The sequence below is a fragment of the Protopterus annectens genome, chromosome 3.part1 (assembly GCF_019279795.1).
Source record: "Protopterus annectens isolate FY-2018-M chromosome 3.part1, PAN1.0, whole genome shotgun sequence".
NCBI lineage: Eukaryota > Metazoa > Chordata > Ceratodontiformes > Protopteridae > Protopterus > Protopterus annectens.
The window spans coordinates 852432971-852459155 of NC_056732.1; the positions used below are offsets into that span (position 1 = coordinate 852432971).

A 26185-nucleotide genomic window follows, 5' to 3' on the forward strand; every position below is an offset into this window, starting at 1 on the left:
TGTGACTTTTTAGGCTATGTCCCAAAGACAAATCTTCCAACATAAAAGATCTGTCAAAAAGTAAACTGAAGGTCATGTTCCTTAATGCTAGGAACCTTAACATGAAAATGCACTCACTTGAGGCCCTCCTCGCACTGGAAGAAACCATGTCTGTGCAGTCATGGAAATTTGGTTCAAGGCTGCAGACAGCACCCCTGCCTTACCAGAGTATACCTCATTCCACACATTCCGACCCCAAATTGAGGTCGGGAAGATTAAGGGTGGTGGAGTCTCTATCTTCATTAAGGACAGGCACACCTCCAGACTGATTTGCCAGCATGACGCACTGGAATTACTCCAGGTGCAACTGAAAGCTGGCAAGACACCCATCCAAGTTATACCCAGCTATAGACCTCCCTCCATGACTCATGACACCCACTCCTCCTACCTGGACCGACTTGACTCCATTAAGGTACCCTCCAACACCCTGATGCATGGTGATTTCATCTACCCTGCCATGGACTGGGTGAACTATTCCTGAACTAATGCACTCACCCAACGATTCCTTGACTTTGTCAGTTCTAACGCACTAGACCAGCTCATCTCATCCCCCAAAAGGGGAGATAACATTCTGGACTTGGTTCTCACCAACAGGGACGACCACTGCACCACTCCCATTGTATGTTCTTCCCTGGTGAGATCAGATCATTGGTCTGTCTCATTCGAAGTTTCTATCCCACCCAATCCCCACAGCTGTAACCAGGCTAAAAAACTTCTCAAAAGCTGACTACCACCTCCTAAGGGAGGGTATCAGTAGCTTTACACCACTGCCCCCTCAGAGGATGCAGACAACTATGCTGAACAGTATGCCAGTGCAGTATACAAGCACCTGTACAACTGCATGGACTCAACCGTACCCAACAGAACTAAAACCTGTTCCTCAAGGAAACACAAATCTGTTTGTGGACATTGTCTATCAACAGGTTTTACAACAAAATTAAGAAACTGTTGTCCAAGAGTAAAAAGGAACAAACTCCAAATTCAAAAAACTCCCTCCTCAGCCTTAACAAGCAAATTGGATCAATAGTGAAAACCTCCAAAGCCAATTATGAATTGAAACTATCCTCCGAAACAAAGGGAAACCATGAAGCCTTCTTCAATTACATCAGGAACCTCCATGGCAAAGCCCAGGTTTGTTCTGAATTAGTACTTAACAGTACCACTTACACTGATCCAGTTGACGTAGTCAACCCACTAGCAGATAGGTTCAGTGCAAATGTCACCCCCCCTATCCTCCCCAAAGGGCCATTCGACATCCCCGATACTTGTTCCACACCTCACATCTTGATAGAGCAAGTGTTAAAGGCCTTATCCAAGGCAAAGAACACAGCTTCCATGGGACCTAATAGTATCCCAGGTGTATTCTGCACCATCTCCAGCAAGAACTAGCTTCACCATTGAGCATGCTATTCAACCACAGCCTAAGTACAGGCTTCATTCCAGCAAAGTGGAGAACTGCCATTGTCATCCCCTTGCACAAAGGTGATGCCACTACTGACCCTGGAAACTATCCCCCCATTAGCTTGACAAGTCTGATCTATAAAACCATGGAGCATATTGTTATGGATCCCATAAACAAGGGCATAGGTAATCTCCAAGCACTTGACCCCACCCATTTCGGATTCGTCAAGGGCAGATCTTGCCTGTTGAACCTGGTTGACTTCTTTGAGACTGTCATCAAGGCTCTGGATGAGGCAAAGTCAGTACATACAGCTTATCTTTACTTGGCCAAGGCCTTTGACACAATCCCCCACTTGGGCATCATCGAAAAGCTAACACCACTTGGTGTAAATCCCAATCTCATCAGGTGGGTGACCAACTGGCTCACCAATAGGACCCACAAGGTCAAAATAGGTTGCCTCCATCTTCAACAGCAGACCTGTTAGTAGTGGTGTTCCCCAGGGATCTGTCCTGTGACCACTACTGTTTGGCATCTACTTCTCAATGGTCCAGGCAAAGACAAAAGACCTGTGGCTGACCAAGTTTGTGGATGACTGTAAGTTGGGTGCTGTCATTGACTCCCCAAATTATATTAACATACTGCAAGAGGGTCTCACAGCAACAGATGATTGGTGCCAAAGCCATGGCTTTAAGTTAAATGCAAAAAAATGGATTATCATACCATTCAGCAAAAACACAGCCCCTACTGATTACCACATTAACGGCAACTCCCTAAGCAAACAACCTGTAGTGAGAGAACTAGGTATACAGGTTGACAACAATCTCACATTTGACCATCATGTAGCAGCAGTGATCAGAAATGCCTTTTACTTGGTTCATCTCATAAGTAAAGGGATTGCATCCAGAAAAAAAAGGAGGTTATTCCCTCTCTGTACTTCTCCCTCATTAGTCCAATAATCGAGTATAATGTCCCATTTGGTATGTACACTCCAAACACCTGCACAAACTGAAAAGGCGACAGAAATACCTCACAAAGAGATTCCATGGCCTCTAACACCTGTCCTATGCAGACAGGCTGAAATCACTGTCACTGTACTCAGTATTGTACAGATTGCTCAGAGGTGATCTGTGTCTTGCCTACAAGGCAATATCAGACCCCCCCACTAGAAATGATCCATATCCATAAGTCTAATTCCTCGCACATTACCTGCTCAAAAGGCCTAAATCTAATATGTGACATCAACAAAACCTGCTGGAAAGACAGGTTTGTCTCCCAGAGACTGGCCCATCTCTGGAATAGACTTCTCATACATGTCAAGCAGAGTACCTCGCTGACCCTCGTCAAGCACAACCTTGATGAGTGGATGGGAAACCACAAATTTGTCCCAGGGGTTCCACGTGTGTCCCTCATTGACAGGGGGGACAGGTGCTGACTGATATTTCTTTTCTGGGGATAAACACTTGGCTAGTTTTGTAAGAGCCACAGGGCCATTAGCCTAGTAACCTCCTATGATCCTATGAATGAAATAATTGCATTTTGCTGAATTTAAGGTCACTCTGCTAAAGCAATTAGAAACGAGGCTTTGCTAACACTCTTTTAATATAAACATATATTTAAAAATTGCTGACTATTCAACCATCCCTCTGACCTCATTCTTCACCTCTTCACTACCTCTGTGTTGTCCACTTTATTCACTACCCACTTACTACTTCCTTATTCACACCCCATTGTCTGACCCCTGCATTGCTCCAGACTTTGTCAGAGTTCTTCTCTCTCACAAAACCTTCATGTTGTAATGTGTTCCTGTCATACAACATGACTTTACTACAGACTCTCTTGCAGATAAAATTCCATGTTATAATGTCCCAATACTAGCTTCTCCTCTCACTCGTTCCATTCTTACCCTCTTCCCACATTTGAAACTATTTGATTTTTTTATTTGCCACTAGAATAGTAGACATTTGAGACAAAATGTATTTTTATACTGTTCAACTTTTTTATGTATCTCAGTGTATACATATGCCAAAATTATTGTCATATAATAAAGGCATATTCTTGTCACTATATTCAATGTTTGTTTTACATTTCTTGTATTACTCTTTGTGTAATGTCTTCAGGGTCAAGATCGTGCCTGAAAAGGTCCTCAGATTGGTGCAGTTACCTAGTTAACAAAGTAAATGAATGAATGAATGAATGAATGAATGAATGAATGAATGAATGAATGAGTGAATGAATGAGAATCATATTACCTCCAGTTATTTACAGCCTGCTAGCAATATGAGAAAAGTACTGACAAAGCCACCTTCCTTCTGCAAAGCATTCTTCCAAAGACATAAACAATGTTAGTGTTGCTGCTGCAGTTCAAACCACATTTAAACAGAAGCTGCACTTTTTATTTCTCTGTTTAAAATAGAGATCCTTTTGGAGAGTGTGATACGGTCATTTCATACTGCATTGTCTTGTAGTATACCTATGCTGGTTACTATTTATTTATTTTATTTCAGCGACTGACTTACCAGTCAGTCAGAAGCATTTCTAATCTTAAAAAAGTTATTTGTCATCATTGCAGCAGTGTGAAGACAAAGCACAGAGCTGCTTAATTAATGTTTCTTTAGTAGTTCTACTGCTCTCGACACAGAACACCTACAGTTAACCTCTAAAGAGAGAAGGCACTTGGCTTAAGATACTATCTGGATGGGTGAACAAGTAGTCGAATCTCTTCAGCTTTGTGTGACCACATAAGGCAAGGCCAGCACCAATAACATTCATAGCAGTCTACTTAACATTGTCATGAGACATAATACCCACATTTATTTAAAACACATTCAGAAGCTCTAAAATAAGAACAAGGGGAAAATACAGACTAAATCACCAGTTCACTATCTGGTAAATATTCATAAAAATTTAAACTTAATCAGAACAGTTCATAGAGTATCTTCACTGTATATGCGTGAGTGTACAGCCCAATACAGCCAAGTATGCACAAATAGACGTAAACACACACTCACACACGCAGAGCGGGATACTGCTGTGAGAATGATAATTGAAGAGATCACTAGGTTCTAAGTTGTGTGAACTACTTTACTCGATCTTAAAGTTATGTTTAAAATCACCAGGCCCTGAATATTGATAATGAGGAGCTCATATAAGTAAAAATGGAACTGCAACACTAATGAAACATATAAATTGAATGCAAAGAAGTTCAGCCATAGTAAATTGTAGAAAATGTGATTTTCTAAGAAAAAAGTACTCCTTTGATGAGAGTACTCTGTTTAGATGACAGCTAATTTCTTCCTGGTGTTTAAAATCATCTCTCCTATACTGTAGGAAACTCGGTATCGGCAACGCTACCTTGACTTGATCATGAATGATTATGTCCGAGAGAAATTCATTATAAGGGCTAAGATAATCGATTACATAAGAAATTTCCTGAATAAGCTTGGCTTCCTTGAGGTAAGAATTGAGATTAAGTCCTTAGACACAAAAGAAAAAAATGTGATAAAAGATATGTCATGAGTGAAATTTAATCTGTTTACTTTTTCGGTTTGTACTAATAAAAGCTGTAAGTCAGCACAGGACCTTACAAAATACCTTTTCCAGTGTGTTTGTTAACCTAGTAATTCTTTTTCACATAGCTGCAATGTCTCTGTGGAAATGTCTAATGTAATGTCAGAACTGTAAGTTTATTTCTGTATATCTCAAAGCAATACATTTTATATATGAAAGTAATCAAAGCATTCAACTATTCAACGCTAGTGATCTGTTGCAATTCTAGCCTGCATTGTGGATGAATGCAATGAAATATGTTAAATATGCAAATAAGAATATTATGCTATATATGCAGAGCTTCTTAAAAAATTAACTCTGTGAAAAGAACCATGAGCCCTCATGCTGGCAGAATGCATTAAGTACCTTTCCATAGAACAGCCTTTTTTGGTTTGCAAAGCTCCATAATAGGTCCAGTGTTGTATTGTGTGTCAGTGTGTTTCACTTTCAAGAAAACTGAAGGGCTGCTTTCTTTCTAATTTCTTTATGTGTTTCGATCATAGTTATGAATAGATATAAAGGTATAGTCATACTGTTTGTATGCTCAGTGTTGTAGTATTCCTACAAAGAACTAATAAAGCTTCATATTTCCTACTGGAACACATCTTCTGTATGTTGACAGCTCAAATATTTCACCAGGCTCAGTAAACAGCATTGCCAATCTTATCAACCACAATTTCGCTTCAGGTATATCTGTACTTAGTTCAGTCATGCAGCGACTGCTACTGATTTTTCTTCAGAGTAGTTTCCACTAGTTATAAACACAGTATGACATTTTGCTTATTCTCATATGCTGTCTGCATTTTTATTTTGCCTGTATAAAGGTTGAAACTCCGATGATGAACATGATCCCTGGGGGAGCTGCTGCCAGACCATTTGTTACACACCACAACGAACTACAAATGGACCTTTTCATGAGGATTGCTCCAGAGCTTTTCCTCAAGGTAAGACAAGGATGCAGAAAGGTGATGCATGAATGGCAGAGATATTTGTAATACAGTAGGTCATTGTCTCCCTTAAGTCTTACGTTTACATGCTTCCTATTGTTTTCCCCCATCTGACATATGCATAACTGCCCTGATATCTTGCAATTTGTTCCAACCCCCAAACATTTGTTTCTATAACATTTCCTAGTTTCTGGTGGCCAGCCACCACACCCCATTATGGAGCATGCACACCCTGAAGTTAGAAGTACAGTAATATCATTTTAAATCATTAGGCCAGACATATAAAGGAATACACCAGACACGTAAGTTGGGGTAGCTACTTATTTAATGATTACAGATCAGAAACAGAAGTTATTATTCTCAGCACAAGCTACAGACATGTATCAGTGTTAGGTTTTGTGGTCCTTCTGTTGACCCCTTAGTATACGTAATAAAACAATCTACATTATGCCTTGTGTTTCCTTCGTGATTATCAATTTCTGCCATAAAAATTATCTCAGGTAAGTAATAATCTTGTCTCCCTGACTGCTAGTTTATTTTCCTAGTACTAAATATAGAGATACTTACTGCCATTTGAGATTTACCGCTTAAACCACTTGTAATGGCATATGCATAATTTCTCAATCTATAGTGCCCCATCCCAAGCGCTAGTCCAGGATTGGCTATTACTGTCCCTTCTATATCAGCACACTTGCAGTAAAATCAGCTGCCCCTCCTGGTTTTACATGTTCCAGGTTTGATTATTATAAACTTTATAAAAATAAACTCATTCTTAAATCAATTTTCCAGCCCCACATCCAGTTACTAATCTGAGAAGAAAAGCAAGAATTTACTCCTCACACTTTCCCCTGACTGTAGTTACTAACGACTGTCTTAAGTGAAAAGCATGCTTTTTCTAATACTTTGTCACATCTTCTTTTCTCCATTAATTGCTGAGTGGTACCAGCATGCCCTCCTAGTGTGGGGAGGTCTAGCTAATGATTTAGGAGCCACATACTGGTGTTGGAACAGCACGGTGTAAATTAAGGCAATGCAGAAGGCCTACCACAGTGGTAGGACAGCACTCCTCTTACCCTGCTGATGGCCATGATAATAGTGAGGTAAGAAATGCTTGATGGTGTCACTTAAACACATTATCACATTCAGCATGACTGCCAGCCATACAGACAATCCACATTAGCTGCTACACCTAAACTGCTATATGGTGCTAACACGGGTAAGGAAGCATGCTTAGCTAAATTTTGTGCATTCTGAGCACTGCATGGAGTGAGTTTGTAAGGTACTATGGATTTCTGGTTAGTCATGTAGCAATAGTTTAGTCTAAGATTACTGCCAGACACTAAACACTTAATAGGCACTAACAAGTGAACAATATGTAACGTCAGAGGCAACAATTGTTCTAGAGACCCACAACAAGATGGTTTTGGCAAAGGAAAATCATGTATACTTAGAACTTTTCAAGAAAGTTACTGAAGCTGTAGACAGCAGCAGTGTACGTCATATATGGTACCTGGATGAGGCCAAGTCTCCATGTTGGAATTGTAATTGCACTTAGATGTAGATAAAAGAAGCATAGAGGCTGATAGAATCCATGTAGTTAAAATAGCAGCTGCCAACTCAGAAACCATCAAAATGACAAGTAGTGTTTCTCAGAGCTCAACAGTGGTATCCCTTCTGTCTGGCATCTGTTACTTGTATCTCCAGACTTTTGACCCAGATATATAGCTAACTGAGTTTGCTGATGACTGCAAGCTGGGTGCTAACAATCTCTCAGCATCTGATACATTCATACCACAGCAAGGGTGAAAATGTATACATTTGTGGCACATTAGAAATTAGATTAAATTAAATGCAAAGAGCAACACTGTTACCTTTGATAAACAAATGCCAACAACAGCTTACAATGTCGACAGCATCCAGTCCAGTCTCATATGCTCATCATAAACATCAGCATCGTTACAGACTATTCCTTATCTTTTGATCAGTGCTTAGAAACAGCGGTCAGAAACCTTCTACCTAGCCCAGTTAATAACTAAAGTTATTTCATCCAAGTTAAAAGAAGTTATCATTCCTCTGTTATCAGTATTAATCAGACCAATTATAGAGTGCAATGCCCCTATTAATATGTCTTTATTCAAACATCATTCAGCAAAAATACCCCACAGGTTCCAAATTAAAAAGATCACCTGTCTAAAGATCCTCAGCTACTAAGTCAGGCTTGAAGCTCTGTCCCTATACTATCTGCCTCATAGATTTTTGCATGGTAATTTGTGTTTAGCCTTCTATACTGTTAAGGACCCAACTGTCTTTGGTCTCCTACACCTGTTCAAAACAAATGGTTCTACAATTTTTAAGACAAAGACTAGAATCTCCATCAACATCAATAAGACATACACTTAAGGGTCAGATTTGTTACTCAGTACTTTCCACATCTGTGAAATTATCCTCCTTTACATATAAAACAGAGTGATACATTTGCTTCCTTTAAGGCAGACCTTGATGATTACCTGGTTACCTGTAAGTGCACCCAAGTCCTGTCTTGTTTTACTCTTCTTTAAAACTGAATATTTCCACTCATATGAATAAAACCCATCTTCTTTCTAACCTCCCACTTCATCATTATTGCTTTTCTCTTACCTCTTTCTACCACTATTCTGTTTTCCTCTCTCCCCTATCATTACCTTTTTTAATTTCACTGTTACTTATTCTGTGCTTCTCTCCCCTTCTTCCACACTATTAAATAAATTGCATTTTTGTATAAATAAAATTACTAAGTGTTTTATATAAAAAACTTCATGTGTAATCTTGTTCATATCTGCATTTTCATAGTAATCAACTCTCTTATATTTTTATACTATGTGTACATTTAATCTAGCTACAGAGTTTTTTCTCCCTTGATTTTTATTAAGAAGGGGCATTTAGCCCAGATGAACTATTCAGCTCAACAATGGAACTAGAGAACAAAGCAGTCTGACAAAAGGATTGTTATGCGGAGATAACAAGATTTTCATTTCCTCTCCCAGATAATACTAAACTGGTAAATATTGTATGAACTTCTGATTTTGTTACCTAAAGTTCCTCCCAGGTAATACTAAATTGGCAAATAATATATGAACCTCTGAATTTATTAAATAAAGATCCTATAGTTAAGTCAAAACAGAACCAGAACATCAGTATTAACCAGTGCATGAGACTGCTATCATTTAGCAGTATAGAACTCGAGCTTTCTGTTAACATAGAACTCCCACCATCATGGGTGCTGGAACCATAGATCAAGGGGGGAGGGGAGTCCTCCCCACTTTTGCAGATCAATCCAACCTCCCAACTGTCTCAAACTGTATGCTGATGTCGTCACATGGCACACGTATTTCCAGGTTTGCGAGCAGGAACTGAAACAGATGGTTTCTGCTTATCTTCTGCTGGGAGGAGAAACTGACCTGCTGCTTATCTGATGGCATTTCTGAGTTTTCTTTAGCTGCGAGGAGAAATGGACAGCTTTCTTTAGCTGTGAGGACTGAAGATGGAGTCTAGAAACAGACGTTTGTATATAGCTGTTGGCATCTGGACACTTTTCAGAGTGAGTAAGCTGTCATCTGAAACAATGTGGACACTTTTCAGAGTGAGTAAGGTATGTGTGCGTGTGTGTGTGTGAATGCCCCCAACAGGATACATCTGGTGGCTAGAGGTACTCAGGCTCAAACCCTGTACCTTGGGTACAGGTAAAAAGAGCCTAAAGTCCCTAGCCACCATCACTTGTGAATTTATGCCTCACATTTATGTTCTGTTCCTCTGGATTTCAGGAGTAGTAAAACAAAACCATTTATTCTAGCATATTTCTAAGATTATAAAATCAGTATTTGAAATGTGTCCCTATTTTGGGGCTGTATTCCCCCATCATTGGCTGTGTTCTGTATTTTTGTGCTAAGAGGTTGAGAGCTATGGTGAGAAGTGAAGACTGAATTCATTAAATGATATGATAGCCATTTAAGCTTGTCTTCCTGTCTTTCAAGAAACTGCTGGTTTAGCTTAGTGGTATGTTGCTCTGACTGTAGTGCCCAGAATTCTGGGTTTCAAGACTTGGTAGTGAAATGCATGGTCATAACACATTTTATGCAGCAACTTTCCAAAATTATACAAGCAATGTTTAAAATGTGTCCCTGGTTCAAGAAACTGCTGGTTTAGCTTAGTGGTATGTTGCTCTGACTGTAGTGCACAGAGTTCTGGGTTCAAGACTTGGAAGTGAAATGCATGGTCGTAACACATTTTATGCAAGCAACTTTCCAAAATTATACAAGCAATGTTTAAAATGTGTCCCTGGTCCCCCCCAATTGAAAATAAGTTCAAGAAGCTGTGCAACATGCCTATGGCTTACACTACTGTGATTCTGTATTTATATATAAAATGTAAAACAAACACTGCCAGCACCACAATCTCAAGCAGTCCTTTATTCTAGAGCACAGAAAGAATAAAAACAAGACAAACACGGATTGACCGCTCTCTTCCCTTCCACAGGGATTTCATCAGAATCAGTAATCCACCATTTGATTAGTCATTATCAAATGGTGGATTACTGATTCTGATGAAAACCCTGTGGAAGGGAAGAGAGCGCTCAATCCATGTTTGTCTTGTTTTTATTCTTTCTGTGCTCTACAATAAAGTACTGCTTGAGATCGTGGTGCTGGCAGTGTTTGTTTTATATTTTATTTGTGGTTTTGGCACTGTTACGGATTCTGCATTTATATATTTTGTGTAGAAGTAGACTGTTATCATGGAAATGTTCTGAATAGGGCAGTTTTGTCATTATTAGTGCATACATTTTGCTTCATTGCCTACTGGAAAAATGGTTAAACAATACATTTAAAATGGGCTCTAACTTAAGTCTAACAAGTGTGCTGTATTATACAACGAATATAATTTAATACAATCAGGAAGGTGAATCAAGGAATGCACACATGTATGCATGGCACTAAAAATGTGTTTGAAAACAGCCCAGAGGAAAGTGTGAAAGGCTCAAAATCATGGGCAGATTTTAAGCTTTACTCTTGTTACCAAAGCAATGGATGAAGGTAAAACAGTTAACACCACATTACCTTGACCTGGCCAAGCCTTTTGACACAATCCCCTACTCAGGTGTAGTACAAAAGATGAATAATGTAGGAGCAGACACTTAGATCACCAACTGCATTGCCAACTTGGCTCACAGGATGCAGGAGATCAAAACAGGGGAAGAGACCAGTCACCAATGGAGTCCCCCAGGGTTCGGTGCTGAGACTTTTTCTGTTTGGCATATACATCTCGAAAGTAAAAGGAAATACCAAAGAGCTTTGGCCAGCTAAGTCTGAGATGACTGCAAGCTAGGAGAAGTTATTGAATCCCCAAATGACTTAACCATCATGCAGGAAGGTTTGTCCCAAATAATAACTGGTATCAAAATCATGACAATACCCTCGGAGAACTGATCCAATTGTTTGGCATTTGGGAACTTGTGTGTACACTGACCTAACTTTTGACCAACATGTGCCCAGTGTCATAAGAAAGCCTTTCTATATTGCACAGCTTATAAACAAATTGATTGTGACTAGATCTAGAGATGTTGTTGTCCCCCTGTACAAGGCTCTCATTATGTCAATCGTTTTGTATAATGCCCACTTTGGCATGTATCTGTCCAGCCCCATGCAACAATTGGAATATCTTCAGAGATACCTTACTAAAAGGATACAAGTCCTAAACAATAGGTCTTGCATGGACCACCTCAAATATTTATTATTATACTCAGTATCCTACAGAGTGCTTAAAGGTGACATGTCTGGCATACAAAGCATACTCCGACATAATACAGATGGACCTAGTGAACATCAGCAAGTCAAATGGCATCAGAAATACCCAGTCCAGTTATCTAAACTGAATGTTGTGGAGCGATGGATATATATCACAGAGGCCACCACTGTTCCGGAACAGACTATCCATAAAAATAAAACAAAACTCATCCATTCATATTCAAATGCAACTTGGATCTAAGGATGGGTAATAGAAAATGTACTCCAGGATTTCCCCTCATGCCACTAATGGATAGAGACAGTTCCTAAATGCTGCATCCCTTACATGGCCCCCTGAAATTATCTATGGTGTGATCACATTTGTTCTCACTAGGGCTAATATTTATTTTATTTATTTATTTAACATTTGTGACTAGGTTCAGGGATCCAGGTTTTCCAACTTTCAGAGGGAGGAAAGGGGAGAAATGGCCAGTCGAATAGAAATGAGAGAGGAACCGGAACGGAGAGTACCTAGAACCCACCCAATGCAATGCAACAGAACATGCACACTCACACAGAGGCAAATCCCGAATCGAACCAGAGAACCTCTTGCTGTGAGGTGACAGCATTAACCGCTGCACCACTGCGCCACCCAATACAATTATCAGCCATGGGGATAGCTAAGACCAATCAGAAAATGTTAATTCAAGCACAAAAAGGGAATTGGCTAAGCTTAAAATTTCTTCCAAGTGAACCTATGTTGTGGTAGCAAATAGTTATAAAAAAAATGCCCTTTTTAGTTCACTAAGTGCCCCTGTCACCCCCCCCCCCCCGGTCTTTAACAGCTTCTGGCGCATATGCCCACCATTTATTAGTAGATCCTCCAGTAATTGCCAGTGTTTATATATATATATATATATATATATATATATATATATATATATATATATATATATATATATATATATATATATTGTTAACCAAGTGCACAGACTAGACACATTCCTTCTTAAGTGACTTTGGCTAAGTCACACAGTTTATAAGTGGAAACTGAAGGAATTAAACCCAGGGATGTAGGACGGATGCTGCTTATTGTTGTATGGCTCACACTATGTGTCAATGCAGAACACCTGTTTTTTACCAGACAAGTATCCCTTTATTTGCCAGTCTGAGATACCAGCTAATTATCATTACAGGACTCCTGTTGAGTCTAACTTTATCCATTTATGGTCATGAAAAGAAAAGTGACATATTACCATTTTACTCTCCAAAACAATACTGTGCTACCCACCAACATGGGCATACTCTAGATTTGGTCTTTCAGATGAATGCTTTCACAGCTGATCACATGTAATCATTAGGTAGAACCATAATTTGATCAGATCACTGTCTGCATTGTTTTGAGGCCAAGATACGTTGGGTGGAACCTCCTCATTTTGATCTTGCGCAATGCAAAGATTTATAGTCTGACTACCCCAGAGTAGCTTTGTTCTGTCTTGTACCGCAAAAACTTGCTGAAGCTTATCATGAGGCCTTGACATCCTTGCTGGATATTTTTACCCCTTGTCGTGTATGCCCATTCCATTTTCTTCCTCAGAAACTGTATTATAATTTTCCTTATTTACAGTGAAATTTTCCACATTTACTATTACGACATGCTAGCTATTTTGCAAGGCTGATCATTCATTATGTAGTATTGTAACTCTCTAGCTGTATTGTGACATAGACCACTCCTCGTTTACTAGTGTGAGAACATGTAGTTATACTGAGGTTCCTTACACAGTTAAGCTAGTAACCATCTTGTTTTATTAGCTGGGGTATGGTACTACTAAACATTTGAGGGAGTCATCACTGATAAAGAGCTGGGTGATACATTCATGAAAGTACAGTTGTGTACACTTACCATAAATGTAGATGTTCAAGAGTATCCACTGTTGCAGTCCTCACATATGGGTTATCCGGCTCCCAGTTGCCCTCAGTCGGCCAGAATACCAGAGTCCTTAGTATATGACGTCGGCTGCCACCGGTTGTAAAACTGATGTCAGAACGTCAGGTATAAATGGAGGCAGCTGACGCCATTTCCTCAGTTTTTCTTGCCTTAACTGTCAGGAGCCCCCAAAAGTAGGCTAACCCAGGAAGGGTAGTACCCTGGACACATGTCATACAAAAAATAAAAATACATAGTCTGTGCCTTAAGAAAAAGGGGGGAATGGAGGGTGGGAAACCAGGACTGCAACAGTGAATACACTTGACCATCTACATTTATGGTAAGTGTACACAACTGTACTTGTTCTTCGTGTTTCACTGTTGCAGTACTCACATAAGGGTTGATTCCCAAAGCCCAGGAAAAAGACAAAGGGTGGAGGAAGGATCACAGATTAAGGGTTGGTAAGAAGGCCCTGCAAAACTGCAGAGGCAAAACCAGCTCTGGATTTAGAAAACAAACGTAGATTGTAATGCTTTGTGAAAGTATGGACAGAAGACCAAGAAGCTGCTTCTAGAATGTCCTTAGTAGGCACACCTCTCAGAAAGGCTGCAGAGGTAGAGGCTGCTCTAGTAGAATGGTCCTAATACCCTGAGGGGGAACCTTCCCATGCTGCAGGTAACAAACGTGAATACAATGAGCAATCCATTTGGAGATGGTTTGTTTTGAAATAGCTTTACCCTGAACCCCAGGAGCAAAATTAACCAACAACTGTTCAGATTTTCGAAAGGATTTAGTCCTGTCTAAGTAAAATCTCAGCTGTATATGCACATCAAGAGAGTGCAGAACCCTTTCCCCTTTATTTTGGGGATTGTTGAAAAATGTAGGCAGGTGAATAGACTGGTTAAGGGTTAAACTGGAAACTATCTTAGGTATGAAGGAGGGATTAGTTCTCAGAGAAACCCGATCTGAGTGAAAAATAATGAAAGGTTCTACTGCCATTAAGGCTTGCAGCTCAGATACCCTTCTAGCTGAAGTAATAGCTAAAAGGAAAGCAGTCTTCCAGGATAGAAACTTGAAATCTGCAGAGGCAGCTGGTTCAAAGGGAGGCAGAGTAAGTTTTTCCAGGACAAAATTAAGATCCCAAGCAGGAGGAGCTCTTCTGGGAGGTCTAAGATTACTATCTCCCTCAGGAACTGTTTTATCAAGGGGTGAGAAAAAATGGGTTTTTCAAAAGAACAATGAGCCAAAATTGCTTAAGTGTGAATTTTGATTGAAGAAAAGGAAAGTCCACCATTAAGCAATCCTGCTAGGTAGTCAAGAATGAGGGAAAGAGAAAGATGAGAAGAGTCTCCTTTAGCTAGCATCCAAGCAAAATCTCTTCCATTTATCTGCATAGGATTTTCTGGTGATAGGCCTCCTGGTCTCATGAAGAACTTCCTCCACCTGTTGGGAAAGATTTAACCTATTAGCCAGGCAGTTAAATACAGAGTTTGAAGATGAGGATGAAGGAACTTTCCCTCCCCATGAACCAACAAATCTGGTACCAGAGGAAGATGCCAAGGCTGAGCCTGGGAAAGGCTGCGAAGGACAGGATACCAATGCTGCCTGGGCCAATCTGGTGCTATCAGAATAGCCTGTGATTTTTCGTCCCTTATCTTTAACAGCACTCTGGGAAGAAGAGGCAGAGGAGGGAATGCATAAACTGAGAGATATGTCCATGGGAAGGACAACGCGTCCACCTTCCAAGCTTTGTTGTGAAACTCCCTGGTGCAGAAGGTTGAAAGGAGATGATTGGTGTGAGAGGAGAAAAGATCCACTTGTGGGGTGCCCCAATGATGAGTGATGGGATGGAAAATGTCCTTGTTCAGTTGCCACTCATGAGGATCCAGAACATGTCTGCTCAAATGATCCGCCAAGGGGTTTACCCTTCCTGGGAGATACTGGGCTATTAGATGTAAGCCCATGGATGCTGCTATGGACCATAGTCTCATGCTTTGTCTGCACAAGGGGTAAGAGTGAGTCCCCCCTTGCTTGTTGATGTACCACATGACTGTGGTATTGTCTGTCCTAATCAACAGAGTCACAGGGCAGAGTAGGTCCTTGAAAGCCAGCAAGGCCTGCTGCACTGCCATCAATTCTTTTAAGTTTATGTGCAGATGAATCTGCTGGGTGCTCCAAGTCCCCTGTATGCCCCTGCCTTCCAGATGAGCACACCATGCAACATCTGAGGCATCTGTGGTGAGAGCCGGGCTGGCAGGAGGTGGGCAGAAAGGCAGACCCTTGTTCTGAGAACATGCTGTAGCCCACCAGTGGAACTCCATTTGTAGACAGGGAATCAGGGGAAGAATTAAGTCTAAGTCCTGTGTGTGTTGACACCAAAGATTCTTGAGGTACCATTGACATTTTCTCATATGCAGCCTTGCATATGGGATCATCAAAATACATGAAGCCATGAACCCCAGTGCTTACAGGAACTGCCTTGCAGAGAGCTGGGTCATGCTTGCCAAGTTCATGAAGTAAGCCGAAAGATATTCTTGCTTCTGTTGAGGGAGGAATGCCATCTGGGTGGCTGTATTCAGACTCACTACCAGGAAAACAATCTCCTTTGTAGGAACCAACTTTGACTTCTTTTCATTGAGAGTGTAACCCAAAGAGGTGAGAATGTTCTTCACAAAATCCAAATCCTTTTCTAGTTGTTCTGGGGAGTTTGCTTGAATGAGACAGTCGTCCAGGTAAGGATAAATTTGAATGTTTCTCTGCCTGCAAAAAGCAATGGCTGGAGCCAGGCACTTGGTAAAAACTCTGGGAGCAGTAGATAAGCCAAAGGGCAATGCAGAGAATTGAAAGTGTTGCTCCCCAGCCCTGAAGCGAAGGAACTGCCTGCAACTTTCCCTTATTGGGATGTGCAGATAAGCCTCCTTTAGATCCAAAGTTACCAGCCATGAATCCTTGCCCAGCATTGGTAGTAACTGTTGAAGGGTGAGCATCTTGAATTTGGGAATCACCAGAAAAATGTTTAGAATAGACAGATCCGGAATAAGGCACCAGGTTCCCCCTTTCTTGGGTACCAGAAAAAGTCTTGAATAAAAACCTAGGCCTGCCTGATTTGCAGGAACTGGCTCTATAGCCCCCATAGTCAGTATAGAAGAAATTTGAGTTTCTACCTCTGCCCTGAGAGTTCTGGGTATATCTGGGTACCCTTGCAAAACAGGGAAGGTTTGAAAGTAAAACTTGTAACCTTGGTTTACTATATTGCATACCCATTTGTCATTTGTGATGGTAGACCATACCTCTGTGAACCTGGCTAACCTTCCCCCCAAAGGAAACCCAGGGCCTGCAGAGGTAGGCACAAGAAGGCCGGAGTTATTGAGAATGTTTGCTTTGGGAAGCTGGCTTAGAACTCCCTGATTTAGCAGAAGAAGAATGCCATTGTTTAGTCCTTTGAGGGGCAGAAGCCTGCCCTCTGGAAGATCTGAAACCCCTAGGCCTAGAGCGACCCTGCTTGCCAGGATCAAGGAAAGACCAATCCTTGGAAGGATAATGCCTACTAAACTGAGGAGGCTGAACCTGAAGGAAATCTTTTACAGCTTGCATAGATTTTGCCTTATCCTCCAACTTCTTCAGTACCTCCTCAGCCTTATTACCAAAAAGATTGTCCTTGTGCAAAGGAACATCCAGCAATTTAGATTTAACAGGTTCAGAAAGAGGCTGTTCCCTGAGCCAAGCATGCCTTCTAATTACGGAACCAGTGGCTGCTGTTCTGCAGGAAGCCTCCAAAGTGTCAAAACCACAACAAAGTGAATGCTTATTAACTAAAGTAGCAGAATTCAGTAAGTCTTGTAAATCTTTGTTCTCCATCGTGGAAGGAATATCTCCAAGTTTAGCCTTAATAGCCTCCAAAGTATGCTGCTGATACTTAAGCACGTGAAAAAGACAATTCACAGATCTAATGGCAAGAGTTGCAGAAGTATAGACTTTTTTACCCCACCTGTCCAAGGCCCTAGATGTCTTATCAGAAGGCACAGGGTTTTTAGCAATAGTAGTCTTAACACCCTTGGGGTCTTGAGAAATAATTTCTGGATCAGCAGTAGGTTTTTTAAAAAGGAATTGATGAGATTCAGGAACCCTATAATATCTATCCGGTTTTCTGGGGGGCAGGAGGAACAGAATTAGGAGTTAAAGAATTTTCCATGAAAACATCATCCACAACTTCCAAAACTGGAGGTATAGCCAGAGGCTTATGCTGTGGCAAATCCAAAAATTCCCTGATTCTTTTCTTAGACTGTGGAAAATCCTGACATTCTCATTTAAAATGCTCCCTAAGAGTATTCAAAGTATCCCCAAAGGAAAAATCTTCTGGAGGGGAGGCAGAAGGGATAGAGTTCTCAGCATCAGAATCCTCAAAGCTAGAAAAAAGTTGAGAATTTCCTTCTTCACCAGCAGACTAACTGGAAATCTCAGAATTTGAGACAGACAAAACATCAGGAGATAATTCCCTAGCCCTCTTTGGAGGGGGGATGTGAACCCCTAATCAGGGAAAGAAGATCACCAGCCATCTTTACCAACTGGGACTGAAGCACAGGAGGGTTGGCCGATGCCTGTTTGTGAGTAAGTTTGCGGCTGGAAGGTTTACTAGCAATCTGGAGGGACTCGGAAGGCCAAGCCACTGCAGAAGTCTGAACTAAGTTAATCGGTTTGGTTCTGGTCTCATGTCGAAATGAAGAGGCGTCAGAAGCCAGTGCCTGCAAAGTGGCTCCAGACCCATCTGAGGCGGCGACAGGCAGAGGGTCTGAAGACAAAATAGTAGCCTGCAGCATGGAGAACTTCATAAAGGTCTCGGCAGAGGCTTGCAGCTGAAAATCTGCAGACTGCAGGGACTGTGAAAGCACCTCACTGACTAGCACTGTGCTGACAACCAATTTCACCGGTGTGTCATCAGCAGATTTAACCCTAGGCCTGTAGCAGTCATTGTCTTTGCGTTATATCTGAAGTCGGGAGACCAGAAGATGCCATACTGACGAACTTAGGCCAGACACCGAAATGCTTATGCAAAATCTTAGCTCTACGGCATATGGTACGCGGGTTAAAGGAAGCACAGAGTTTGCAGTTAGGGACATCGTGCTCAAGGCCCAAACAAGTTATACAATAGGAACGGAAATCACGGTGCAGAATCTGTTTTCCACAGGCAAGAAGGTTATTAACTTTATCTGACATTCGTTAAAGCAAGAAAAGAGGATCCCCAATGGGGTACTTTTCTGAAGGCGTCTTCAACTTGGTAGTTGGAAACCAAAACAAAGGTAAACGGCCGACCGGCACTAGTGTGAATTGCATCTGCTTCGGGATCTGCGGCAAGAAAGACTGAGGAAATGATTGAGTCTGCTGCCTCCCTTTATACCTGACGTTCTGACATCAGTTTTACAACTGGTGGCAGCCGACATCATATACCAAGGACTCTGGTATTCGGGCTGACTGAGGGCTACCGGGAGCTGGATAACCCATATGTGAGGACTGCAACAGTGAAACACGAAGAACATCATTAAGTTCCTGTTTTGTCCTAGTATACAACTCCTGCTTCTTCAAGTTGCAGAACATTCCATTTACTAACATTTTATAGGCTTTTGTTCTCATACAGACCTTAGTGATATATATATATATATATATATATATATATATATATATATATATATATATATATATATATATATATATATATATATATCTTTATTTCATGTCCTTTATCTTCATGCCATTTGTTGTATTATTTTGCATTGTTTCAAATTTTTTGTACACAAACTGGAATACCAGTGTACTGTGAAAATCTGTGCAAATTGCTGTTGTTCAAAATACTACTCTTTGCAGTATTTCCCCTTTAAATGTGTGTTGTATAGGATCAACTAAACGTGTTTGTGCTTTTGCTTGCAAACAATTCTTTTTTATTTTTATTTTTTTTAGATGCTTGTGGTAGGAGGTATTGATCGCGTCTATGAACTAGGTCGTCAGTTCAGAAATGAAGGCATTGATCTGACACACAACCCAGAATTCAGCACTTGTGAATTCTACATGGCCTATGCAGATTACAACGATCTTATGGAAATAACAGAAACACTGCTTTCAGGTACTATAATTTTACTGTGGTTGATGAACTCTAATTTGAAACTATAGATGTCTTTCATTGTAGCACTCAGCCATTCATTACAATTACATATAATCAAAATACCATATTGTACACATTGAACTGGGCCAAGCTTCTTTTTGGCAGATAAAAGCATGAAAGTCAGTGGCTGAATATATAGCTTCTGGAAGAAAAACAAATACTGAATCTTTAATGCAGCTGTTCTGTTCTTTTTTTTTAAAGCTGGTGTAGATTTTGCATTAAAGTGTTCCATTGCAGTTTGGATATATATCGTGGTGGCACTTTGTAATTTAAGTGCTGCAATATATTTTCCACCCCACATTACTAAAATTATGTCAAAAGTTTCTTAATAAAAATCTTCATAAGCTTTTTATTATGAATCCACCCAGATTATTTTACTGTATCCCTTGCTGACATCAGTTGGGAGATAGCATGTAGTGTGTCCATAGACTTTAATAGACAGAGACCCATGCACGTGCTGTGGTGCATCCATTAAAGAATATGGATGCACTCAAACGCACTCCCTTATGTCAACATCACCAAGGACAACTTTCAATGCACTTTTTTGGTCATGTCACACAGGCAACAGTAACATTTTATGAAGGATTTAATTTTTTTTAAAAAATCACACGATAAAACAGGCATGATTATGGAGAAAATACAGGACAGCAGTGGAGGCACCACATGCAGTGGTGCAATGGGGTATGTACAAAAGGGTGATGGAACACTTTAAGCTGTACAGCAATCCATCGCACATTCAGTTATTGACAATGTACAAATCTCTTTACCGTATCTGCAAATGGATTACAAACTTCTGTTTATGTTTTAGAATTTCATTTACGTCTGTTTAATGATGTAGTAAGCAACAATTATGACTAAAAACTAGACTGTTTAATTTTATGATTGTGTACTAAGCACATTATACATACATAACTAGACTGCACTGTGTAGGTTACAAACACAGTTAAGACAGACACACAGCTGCACTTTTGATGGACTGCCTGTCTTATAACTGCATGTTTTCACATACATACTGAAGGTACACCTGTTACGTATGCATGTATGTTAACTCCTTATTCAAATGCTAACTCAAAGGCAAGATATAGTCATAAAAAAGCATTAACAAAACATTGGATACATAAGAAATGCTGAGTGGCAGCTCTTCATAGAAGAATAAAAATATTACTTAAGAAACAATCTATTTTAAAAGTGAAACTTGAAACATTTCAGAGAGAGCAATGACAAAACACTAGAACATGTCTAACATAGGGTGTGAATTAATCAAAGATATACTTACGAAGCAATTAAATTGATATTGCCTTCCCTGTATTATAATTTATTTTTATTTTATTCCTTTGGTATGCCTGTAAGCCCACTAGGCACAAATGCCCTTTTTGTGAGTAGCCCAGAAGTACTGTCCATATCAGTGGCCATTACCAGGGAAGTAAAGGTACTGAAAACATTGCAACATCCAAGCTGTACATCACATAACAGGCCATATGTGTTAATGCATTAGCTAGTTGCTTGTTTAAAAACTTTTCAAATATTTTGGTAATAGAGCACTGAGTAGTAGCCCATTAGGAGTAGTGACTTCAGGAAGAGGGATTATAACCGTGCTTGAATGCTGGTAGAACAGTGCCTGATGTGAGAGAAGTTAAAGATATGAGTAAGGCACTTAGCAATTTTTTCAGCTGCAAACTTTAGGAAGGTGGGATGAAGTTTGCTGAATTTACATACCACATGATTGCATTTGGAAGTAAGCTATTACTAGTTCAGGCCTCACCACAGCATCACAAAGTTAAGAATCAATGCCTCTTTGCTCCGTCTCTCACCAGAAGCAGAAGAGCAGCACTAATCCCAGGCTCGTACCAGAGAAGGTGATTTTGTGTTACTTAACAATATCTTGATGGTTTAAGTATGTGCTTATAAATATTTTCTAGTACATTATCTGCTGTTTAAGACTAAACCTATGATTGGCACAGATGTTAGAAATGTTCATTTTACTTGATTAAATTCCCTCTCTATATTGTAAATAATTGCCTTGCCATTGTGATGTTACACTAGTGTTGATCAGATTGTATATTTCCAAAATGGTCCTATGGTGCACAGGGATAAAGCCATTACTGTGCCTCAGAAAAGAGGCATGGACACTGGAGGGTTCACTGGGGAGGATGGGTGTTAGCAGCCAATGTTGGATTACCCATCCTTGGGGCAGGCAGGCAGCCAAGACTCACTGAAATATACAGTGTACAAGCCTGGACAACTCCATGCTGCATAAGAGGTAAGATGTGTAGTTGGGAGGTTAGAGAAGCATGCATACACTTCCTGAGGGCAGTGATTCCTGAGCTGGCAAGGCTGCCATGAGTGGACTTTGTGAATTGTGCATGGCTAAATGTACGCACAACTACAGAGCTGCCACCTGTTGTACCAACATGTCATTATTTATGAATCTCCCAGTAAGAACTCAAACAGAAAAATGAATGTGTTGCCCTGCATAAGCTGAGAACTGTTCATCTGCAGGATCTAATTACATCACATCCTCTGGTTCACGTCTTCTCTCAGCCATTTGGTGGATCTCAATATAATAAAGCAGTCTTCTGGTTCTTAGTATTATCACTAGAAATCTTCCAAATCACCTGTACAGGTGTCTGTGAGTGTGTGTGTGTGTGTGTGTGTGTGTGTGTGTGTGTGTGTGTGTGTGTGTGTGTGTGTGTGTGTGTGTGTGTGTGTGTGTGTGTTTATTTTGAGAAAGACTGGCACCCCACCCAAAATGAATTTCAGTGCCTTCCACCAATTGGCTAATGGGATAGGTTACAGCATCTCTGCGACGCTGTAAGGGTAAAAAGGGTTATCAGAAATAGAAGGATAATGGAAATGAAACTCCTATTTTATTTCCCCATCTTTAGAAAACTTTATCTTCTTATTGTTTCTAGATCTCATAATGCCATATTTGGTTAAGTGCGCTGAAGTATACAAACCAGGCGTCCACCAAGACTGTCAGCATATAAAAAAACTTTTATTCAGAACAGACAGGATAAGTGCTTTCACAAAAGTTGTGCTTCATCAGATCCATCAACATAAAACTATGAAACAGAAATATGTTTCGCTAGTGAATTAAGGTCTTCAGGAAGACTGTGAGGATGCTAAAGGAACGCATATTACAACACCAAGGTGATATTAGACGTATGAATATGCTTAATGCACTAGCAAAACATATTTCCTTGCAACCTGGACACAGTTTTGAATTCTTGGTATTACAGGTAGTGCCTATTAATAAGAGGGGTAGTGACTTTAATAATCGGCTTGAGATTGCTGAGACCAAATGGATTATTAGGTTGCAGGTATACAAACTGCCTGGTATTAATGCTGCTGTATCTTTAAAGCCTGTTTTAAAAAACATAGTTTACATCAATAATCAATTAAAGGTTTCTATTGGATGTTTGTTAATTGTTTTCATTATATAAATGGTTTTAGAAGTTTTATGTTGATGGATCTGATGAAGCACAACTTTTGTGAAAGCGCATATCCTGTATGTTCTGAATAAAAGGTTTTTTATATGCTGACAGTCTTGGTGGACGCCTGGTTCATATACTTCAGTACATTTGTTTTTATTCCACTGGGCAACCTTTGGCTGATTTGGGTATTTTCTTTTATTTGGATATTTGGATAAGTAATCTGTCGGTACAAGCATTTTATATAACAAGATTGGGTTCTTTGATAGTATACACTACAGGCAGACATTGTTTTGATTTGGCTGAGTTTGCAGTCAGGTTTAAAAAAATGAGAGCTGTGCTTGCTGTCTAAAGAGACATTAGGGATATGGCTCCATTGTGTACACGAGTGATAGAAGCCGAGTATGCTAGACAGCAGGTCCAAAATTGTTGAGAAGGATCCAGGACATTTTTCAGAGGAAAAAGGTGATTTTTTTTACATGAAAGGCTTAGGGAGTAGGCATATTCCAGTGCAATTTATATTTATATGTAGGTATGTGCAAGGGCATAAAGCACAGAGGAAAGATCAGGAAAATAAACTGATCTAGGATGTAGACAAACAGGAAATGTCTTCTTTATTTTAGGCACTGGATACTGTACAATTTTAAAACTGCAAGCCTCCTGAAACCGAGAATTAAATCCAGAGAGACTAAGCATGGCAGGCTTCATGTAGTATAACATGCAGACATGGGTAGAGGACTAGGTGACAGAGGAAAGATGGTAAGATTGTTTTAAGGTATTTTACTCTGGGGGACTGTGTGCTAACTACTATCCAAAGAGCAGGGACTGGATAGTGCAGGATTAGGCTTTACTTGAGGTATGCAAAGTCATATATATGTTATCATATTGTGTATTATTGTCTCTTTCACCGATCTCAAGAAAATACTGCTACAGCCAAGAGACTCAAAAAATATGCACTCCTGCATTTTGAACCATGTGATCCAATAAAGAGGAGAATGTTTATTCCCTAACAGAAATGTCACCTTCCATTAATAGAAAATGTATTTTTATCTGCTCTCAGAAGTATAATCAACAAGAAAGTCCTACTGAACAACCACCTGTTTCCCAGGGATGCTAGGGTAAAAGTCCCACAGCACTATTGAAAAAATGTATGGTACAGTGCAGTTACAATCAGAAAGCATGTATACAATGAAAATACTGTCTAGTATGTACATTTCACAAAATGGCACCAGTAACTTAAGAGTATTGCACAATAAATTACAATGTGAGAAACAGCAACTGAAAAGACAACTGCAGATCATAAATAGTGCCTCGTGGGTTCACAAGTAAGTACTAGGCTAGCTGCTCTTGCGGGACATTGTAAACCTAGACAATTTCCCTTTTGATGCTTGAATTACCCTATCCCATTTGGTGTTAGATTGGCCTTACCCACACCATGGTTAGTAATTATATATTACTCCTAATGAGAATAACTGAGACCATACCATAGATAATTTGAGGGTCCCAAGCATGGGATAAAGCATTTAGGAGCTGCCTCTGACCATTAGCAGTACAAGGAACAGTCCTGGGATAACATTTCTGTTTCCCATCCATAGCTCCTATTTCTGCTTGAATATGGACAGGAATGAGTTATGTTTTACATGGATGGAAGTCTGTTCCAGAGCAGTGGTATCCTCTGCGAGATAAACCTGCTCCTCCAAACCATTCTTGTTGATGTTGTAGAGAGGTTTAGATCCCTTCAGGTATTTCTGATGCCATTGGTCTTGCAGATGTGCAGTAAATACAGCAGTACTGGGTTGGAAGCTGCCTTGTATGCCAGACACAGGTCACCTTTTAGCACTCTGTAGGATACCAAGTATAATGGCAGGGCTTTGAGTCAGTCCACTAAAACACATTACTTACGCGTTGCATCCTTTTAGTAAGGTATCGCTGTGGCCATTCCAGTTGCATGTGTGTGGACAGATACATGCCAGAGGGGGCATTATACTCAATGATTGACCTAATGAGGACCAAGAAAAGGGGAGCAACAACATCCTTAGATCTTGACACAATCACTTTGTTAACAAGCTGAGAAATATAGAAGACTCTTAGTCAAGAGTACCTACAAAATTTCAGTCTGTAAAGTTACAAAAAATGAGTGAGTACATCAAGTGGCAAATGTACAAGGCTTAAGTTTCAACAACAGAAATGACACATAGTACGTGCACAGCAGTACTTGATACAGTTCACAGATGGGTGACCAATGCATGATTAAAACTGAAGAAAAGCGCACTGCAGAAACTAGGAATAAAGAGAAGAGAAAGGATCAGATGGGATCTGATAAGTTTATCTGGGAATGAGAAAAAAAGATGACATAGGTTGAAAGCATTCTTCAAAAGTGAATCAAACTGATCACTTGGTTGAGGATTCCAGTATGGTGCTGAGTGAATGAATGTGCTTCGAGCTTTGCCTATAAAAGTCAGTGTAAAATGGCTTCATGATGTTGGTTTCCTTGAAGAAGTCAACAGAGCAGTTTTCTAAACAGTGGTTTCCTTGGCATTTGTGATGCTAACAGGCAAGAATCTGAATAAAACGCAAGTTATGGAACTAAAGGTTACCAAAATAATGTGATCTGAGATCAACCACTTGGTGGATGGACAAGAAGAAACAGCTGTCCTTGAGTAAATTTGGAGCATATGAGAGTCCAATGATATTACAAAGGTGTGTGTGTGTCTTTCGGCTTTTCCCAGTTAGGGGTCGCCACAGCAGAACTCCGGCCCGCTAATGATTGGTAGTTGATTTTTACGTGCCAAGTTACCAGCCCTGATGCACAACCTTAAATGAAGGTACGCCCATTCACGCATGTCTCCACGCAGAAGATGCTCTAGCTGAGAATCGAACCGGACAGCGTCTTACAGTGAGGCGACAATGCTTCCGTGGGTATTACAAAGGTATTGTTGTAAAAAAATTCAAATGGTCAGGGTGATTTCATAGCTAAAACACT

The 26185-nt window shown here is 40.2% G+C and overlaps 1 protein-coding gene across 1 annotated transcript in view; it reads left to right on the forward strand.

Moving 5' to 3' along the window:
• The window catches only part of LOC122798301 (lysine--tRNA ligase-like), a 394521-nt gene that overhangs the window by 176623 nt on the left and 191713 nt on the right, over positions 1–26185 (forward strand). The window contains exons 6-8 of the mRNA XM_044067128.1: positions 4769–4894; positions 5812–5931; positions 19570–19732. Coding sequence (XP_043923063.1) covers positions 4769–4894; positions 5812–5931; positions 19570–19732 — 409 coding nt within the window. The remainder of the gene's footprint in view (positions 1–4768; positions 4895–5811; positions 5932–19569; positions 19733–26185) is intronic.